Source organism: Platichthys flesus, chromosome 5, assembly GCF_949316205.1.
Source record: "Platichthys flesus chromosome 5, fPlaFle2.1, whole genome shotgun sequence".
NCBI lineage: Eukaryota > Metazoa > Chordata > Actinopteri > Pleuronectiformes > Pleuronectidae > Platichthys > Platichthys flesus.
In genome coordinates this window covers 3,293,151-3,300,307 of record NC_084949.1, presented here as the reverse complement: position 1 = coordinate 3,300,307, position 7,157 = coordinate 3,293,151, and the positions used below count along the sequence as shown (strand labels likewise).

Below are 7,157 nucleotides of genomic sequence, written 5' to 3'. Positions count from 1 at the left end.
GTTTTAAACCCGCATGAAAATACTGTGGGGTGTACTTTCAAGAATTAATTTCCAAGTTTTGGATTTATGCGCCGCACATAAAGATGAAAACTTCTAACAGTGACAAATGGAGAAGATCAGCACCACGGACAGCATCTCTCGCAGGCGCTCTCTCTCTCTCTCTCTCTCCCTCTCTCTCTCTCCGTCTCTCTCTCTCCCTCCCTCTCTTCCGGGCGCACACTCGGCAGCTGGCTGTGATGCAGCTCCTCCCTCCTGTGTGGTGGCTTTCCCGACCAAAGATCCTTGGACGTGAACAGTTTCGCTGAGGAGCACTTTTTCTCCCCTCCAAAACAACCAGACGGACAATCGAGGCGCCACTGATTCCAAATCCAACTGAGAGAAGGGAGTTTAGGTGTCGGATAAGGTCTCTAACGGTCTTTCACTCCCCTAAATCTCTGTCAGCGATGGAGACTTGGGCTGGCTTCTGCTCAGGATTGCACTTATCTGTAGGTATCTGGGTGATGATAGCCGCTCTTACCCTGCAAAATGCCAAGGCGGAGATAACTTGCGCATCTTGCCCGTCGCCAGTTCAACTTCACCTGGAGAAATTACAGATGGGAATGCGCACTGACCCGACAGAGGAGCCGAGCGACTTAGAGTTGAAGGAACTCGGGGTTTCCGGACAAAATACTGGAGTGGACGACGAACATGAGACAGACATTTCTGTCGAGGATGTCCCCATGTTCCCTCAATATGTCAGTTTGGATGGAGTAAGAACAAAGGGAGGAACACCAGGGCAGAGTGGAGAAAGTCATGGCGGCAGGGTTAATGACTGGGAGCCCGTGTTGGGTGAGGATGCTGCGATCCGGAGAGCGAGGAGAAGCGGTCCTGAGTTTGCCGAGTTCAGCCAGAGCAGGCGGACCGGCCGGACTGGCGTGGACGCGGGCGCACCGGACGGTCGAGGCTCGTTGTTTGACGGACAGAAGCAGGGCAGGTCCGACTTCGGCTGGAACAGGAACGATGGGAGAGGAAATACCCGGCAGGATGAGCCCAAGATCGCCAGCAGCACTTTCGCTCTGACGGGGGACTCTGCGCACAACCACGCGGTGGTTTACTGGTCAGGACAGAACAGCAGCGTAAGTAAACCGTCGCTTATTATAATTGTTCCTCTGCGTGTTTGGTTGCTCTCCACGACTCCACGTTCTAAACTAACTCTTCCCCGAGAGTGGGTTGTTTCGAGCAGCTGAGGGAACAAACTCCGTGACGCACGGAGCAGGAACTCTGCGCTGTGGCGTGCCGCTGAGTTGTGGTTCACTGTTAACAGGTGCACTGGAAGCTACAGATGCGCACTGACGCGCTGCTCTGTTTAAATGTCAGACTTTGTGTGGCGACCTTTGACTCTCGTATTACGCACGACGTCTTCCCTCCCTGTTGGAGCATCTTGTGTCTCTTTATTCAAACCCATGTCACTTTCCCGTTCCAGTGGACGCTCCGTGCATTTTGAGTTCAATATTTAGTTAACCATGATTTATGGTCCTGGTGTGAACGATATTTATGATTTATTTGCAGCGATTTGGAGATGTGCTAATGCATGATTCATTCCTCCCTACTGATGTGAGGTTTTCATCCAAATTAATTGACTGGGGAAGGAGGGAGTCATAAAATATTGCTCATTCTCTGATAAGCCCTTGACTTCTGCAGATTATAAATTTCTCCTCCGTCTGACTCCTCGTGCTTCCCTGGAATTTTTTAGTTGGCTGACCCCAGCACCTATTGACTTTTTAGGAGCTATTTAATCTTTAAACATCGTAGGTGGCCGCCACTGGTGTGTTATGTTGTATCATAAAAAAGATGCATTACCACAGCCTTTCCAATGGGGTGAGCAGTGTTTGGAGGTTCAGTCTTTCCCCATCGGCATTATCCTCAGAGAGGGGATGCCTCCCTGAAATAATCGTGCCTAATGACATGGACTCATAAAAGCACTGACATAAAATATAAACTGAGGCAAAATATTTCCTTGAATGCTCGATGCTCCATTTCAGACACGTTGAAAGTATACATAATTTAACAGGTTCTCTCTGTGGATAGAGTAGGGCAACATGCAGTTATTTTGAGTATCACAGCATCCCTGCACAGGTCGAAGACAAGGGGAAACCTGCTGCTAAAGCATCTGTAAATCTTTGGAACATCAGTAAATAGCTCTCAGAGACAGACCACATTCAGGCCCATTCTGCATGTGAATAGGATGGAAACCGTGCTCCTCTTACACAAAAGGGCCCTCATAGGAAGAGAATAATGAGACAAAATGAATCAAAGTCATTTACACAACCATGTAAGCTCACAGGGAGCCGCTGGGCTCTCTTAGTGGTTTCACAAGCTTAATTTGTTGTTGTGGCTGCTCCACTCGCTTTATTCCATTTGAAAAAAAATCCCACATATTCAGTCTTGTCTGAGCAGATTATGACATGGTGCATGAACTTGTTTTTTAACCTGCAGTGAAGACTGAGGCGCTGCGAGTGGAACATGCTTGTGTGTGCGTGCATTTGTGTGTAACTGCGTGAGTTTGCACTGGATGGAGAGGGCGAGTGGGGTATTGTGTGCCGCTGTCCCTCAGCTTTAAATCTTTAATAATTATCTTGACAACTGAGTCCTTTATTTCAAATTTTTTTCTTCTTCCTTTGCAAAATGAAGGAAATCAGGCATGGCCTGGAGATCGTCCTTCAGAGAGGAGATCTTCGACTTAATCTTCAGCTGCCGTTGGTGCTTGTTGTTGTGATGAATGGGCTGGAAGGGCGAGAGGTAAGAGGGGGAAGTCTGCTCATTTAACTGCTGCAGTAGTTAAGTTAGAGTTAGAGTAAGTGGCTGGCTAACAGAATAACTAGCTGAATGGATGGATGACCATCTTGGCTCAGCTACCCTAATCTTATCTGCCTATTGCGCACTTGGTGGGCTCCTTCACTTTCAGTCGGGCTGTGCTGAGACTATCCATGCCAGATAAATAAGAACATTGCTTGATGGTTAGTGATTTACCAAAGAACTCATGAGACATGACCTATGTTACATTTGACCCATGCTATATTTGACAGCACATTAGCTGCGGTTTGTAATAAATGACTGTTAGCTCTATGAGGAAAAAGAGCCAGATACATCCTAGGAAGAAAGACAGGATGGTTGGGTAAGGAAAGACTCTGACAAGGGTTCTGGACACCTCTGTTTCCACCCACTTGTCTTAATCACAGTCAGGGTTGGCTTAAACCTTGATCAGGGGTTAACGTAGGCTGTGCTGATCAGAAACCACCTTTACAGAAGCTTTAATTAATAATGAGTCAAGAGAGTTCATTCTCCATGCACTGTAGCCAGATGTTCCTTTCATCTGATATCATCCAGATACTGTCACCTGATGGCCCCACCCGAAATATCAAAATACCACATTTTTCTGTATTCACTCATTGTGGTCGTATGGTTGCTGGCTGCTAGGAATCAAGACTTGACCCTGTCAGTCTGTTGTCTAGTGCTCTCTGTGTGCCTGTCATTCGTAGTGGAGATTAATAGGCTACATGACCCCTGGCATCATGTTTCCTGCAAACTGTTTTGAATCTTTACCACAAACATTTCACGACTTTAATCAAACAATTTTGAGACAATGACCACAATCATAGTAATAATAATAATTGCTGTTTCTGGTCGGTCAAATTTGGACTCTGAAGTTCACTTTGTGGCTAAGGTTGGTGAACCTGGAAATGGCAATATTATTATTTTTTTTTAACTTTCATTGAGGCAAAGAGATGAGGTAAAACACTTGAGTTTGGACTGGAATTCACTGGATGGAGGTAGCCATGGTCAGTCAGGGCTGGTTAAGTTGTGGTATATGCATGCACTCAGCAGTAGACAGGCATGTATTTTATGGTCCACCCACTCAGCAGATTTGTCACTGTTCGGCAATCTCGAGAGCTCTGGAACTTAATCGGCATTCAGTTGGCATAATTGTTTTTACAAGATGTAACAAGACCTTCCTATTGATAATGATGTATTGCCCTGCCTTTGTAAAAGCTTTGAAATTAGGATGTCATTTTGCAAATGTTCTTGTTAGCAGCGAGAAACATGCAGCAGTTAAATTATTGTCATATTTTATCATTCTTGTAATTTAACCCTCTGTTGTATTTTTTACCATTACCCGGTTTTACCTAAATCATAACATAAATCAGCTCCATAAACTTAGTTCAGTTGTTATTTTAACTGTAATCATTACCAGGTCTTAACCTCCTGACCTTGGCCTTAGCCTCTGGTATCAAACAAGTTGTGGGTGTCATCCTGTCTTCTACACACAGCCAACATAGCTTTCTCTTAACTTTAAGAACATTTTCTCAAACTTGACCATATATTTCTTTTTTTAACAACCGCTGTGATTATTTACTGACATTAATCACTGCCTTTAGTCTGTTGTTAACATCTCATTTCCTTCCAGCTGTCTTCAGTTCTTTCTTTTCACTATGACCACTTGTCTTTCTTTCCTCAATTAGTCCTATCCTTAACTGAGTCATTTTAATTGACTTAAACTAAATGATGATTGTACAGGTGGTACATTAGAAAAAGCTCATATGAATAATTTGTATTTATGCGTTTCAAACAAAGCAATGATGCGCAATATTGTTCAAAGTGTTACCAAGGAAACACTAACGTGTGACCTGCTTTGTCCTTTCGGCTGGAGGATTTGGAATATGACATTTTCTTTCGGTGGAGAATGACTTATCTGGAGGGTGTGTCATGCTGATTGGATGGATGGCCACGTGCCCTCTTTCACTGACCTTTCGCCAAGAAACTGAATTCCTATCTGCTGAACCATTTCAGTTCATGTGGACCACATGCCTAAAATATAAATGTAAATTAATCTTGGTTGGTTTTCTGGTGTGCTTGTTGGTTGGCTGCCCTCAACACCAACCATAAATTCACAACCTCTTTGGTCTGGAGACTTACTGTCTTATTTCAGCCAGATTTGGTCGACTGTGTCTTGTATTGCTAGAACCTCCGGGAGGGCTTGCTGCTGCGGTGGGATCCCACCTGGGGGTATCTCTCTCTCTCTCTCTCTCTCTCTCTCTCTCTCTCTCTCTCGCTCCTTTCGTCTGTCTTTGCATGGATCTCAATGTCCCTGCCCTAGGCTTATGCAGGTGATGTAGAAATCTCAACCTTCGATAGTAAATGGGAATATAGAGTTGGCAATATGTGGACTAACTGTGATTTATTATATTCATGGGCATAATTCCAGTGAAGCATCCATACAGCAAAGGGACATGTTCTTCCCTGAAGTATTTTTGAGGCTGTGGAACCCCTCCACCCTCGCCAGTCATGAACTTAATGGCATTGTGACTGACAGCTTGAAGACAAAATGAATAGCTTGAGCACTGCATGCCTCTTTAAGTGTGATCTTGAAACATTCATCTGGTAAAGGGAACCTTGAGATATCCTCCCAACAGCGTAATGGCAATGAATATGCTCCTATAAGAAGATTGTGACCATGAATATCAGCATATTTAGTCGATAGCACAGGGCAGCTATCCGGCTGACCACCACATTTTCTCCCTAGATGTTCTCTTCATGTACCACGGCACATCGCACTGTCTTTGTAGTTCTCCTTTCATTGGGTGGGGGCAAAATTAGCATAAGACTGTGGGCTCTAATGTCTTGAGAACTCACACAGAGGCAGGTCAGCCGTATCTGGGAAGTCATCAATGGAGCTGACTGGGTGTTTCTCAAATCCCCTCTGAGAACCTGAGGACCACATCAGGATAATTTATTGACTCCTTTATGACAATGATCTGTAGTCCTATAAAAACTGTTTAGTTGAATACTTTGTCAACCTGACTGGCTGGTTGTTGTAGTCATTATATGCCCCATATCTAGAATAGAAAGACCCCAGAGACACAGAAACACAGATAGAGCCGTGTGCAGCATCCCAACCATGGTCTTTGCAGAGAGAGGACTTCATTTAGTAAAGCGGCAGGTCGTCCTCTTGCACTACACAATTACTGATGGTTATACATTGTAAAGTTGTTCCTTTTCGTCTCTCTCCCACTACCTTCTGCTCTGGAGGAAGATAGATGGGGAAAAAAACTAAACTGGGATATCATAAATAATGTAAACCTTCCAGCAGGCCTTATCTTCCTTATCCCTCAATCTCTCCTGCCTCCCTCCTCCTCTAATTAGTGCCTACAAAATTGTTTCCCATCCCTTGTTGTTTTGCAGTGAAAGTATGATGTCATGGCAATAAGCCATGTGCCACTAAACATGAATGGAATATCCGTCTTGACTGGCCTCCAGAGCTAAACTCTTGACTGCAGTTACCGGACAGTTGGGTTCGGGCTGTGGCTTGCTCTTGACCTTCCTATATCACTCAGCGTGGTTTTAGAAGCATGTTATATCACTTCATGCTTGCACTCTATGGCCAAGCGAAGTATCCATGTTTATGATGAGTCACATTATGTAAGCTTTAGGTCAGATTTCATTTCTGGATACTTCCAATGTATGCCAAAGCACTGTAAAAAGCAAAAAATGTTGACCAGAGAGGTTTTATTTAGGGAAAGGAGTATAGCATTTGCCCTATTTGCTGGTTAGATTTCAAAGCATGGGAAATCTGACTCACACATACAGCTGTCAAGATCATCTAACCCATATGACTGCATTCACAAAATCCAGCTCTTATCCTAACGTAACTAGGTCAGCACATTTATAGGTTGCATTTTATTACTTCACTTAAAGGTCACTGGATGCACTTAGAAGTGTCGCATAATGTTAAAACTCTCCCTTGTGCTCAGCACATCAACGCCACCACATCAAGGAAGCTATTCAGGAAGCCATCCAATCAGGGTGCATTGCACCTGCTGCTGCAGCACGCCGCAGATCTCGGATCACATCAAGCCGTTAAAAGCTTTGAAGTTATGAGCATGCATGTAGCAGGAACCCAGGCAGTCAGATGAGGGGCTTTAAGGCAGCGTTCCCCAAATCTAATGGCCTCATTATGTTTCCTGTGTGATTGCCACGGTGGCTGAGGCCCCGATGGAAGCCACCTCGCTTCGACTTCAGAGAGTATAATCATACGCTTGGCCACAGATCCGGTTTGGCACAAGTGTGTTGACATTATCTGTGTGAGGGAATGAGTGTGAGGTAGAGAGACGTCTGTGTGA

At 44.7% G+C, this 7,157-nt stretch overlaps 1 protein-coding gene across 1 annotated transcript in view; it reads left to right on the top strand.

The window, feature by feature from the left end:
* Positions 1 to 443: 443 nt before the first annotated feature.
* sorcs3a (sortilin related VPS10 domain containing receptor 3a) overlaps positions 444 to 7,157 on the top strand; it is a 213,733-nt gene continuing 207,019 nt past the window's right edge. The window contains exon 1 of the mRNA XM_062388838.1: positions 444 to 1,115. Coding sequence (XP_062244822.1) covers positions 444 to 1,115 — 672 coding nt within the window. The remainder of the gene's footprint in view (positions 1,116 to 7,157) is intronic.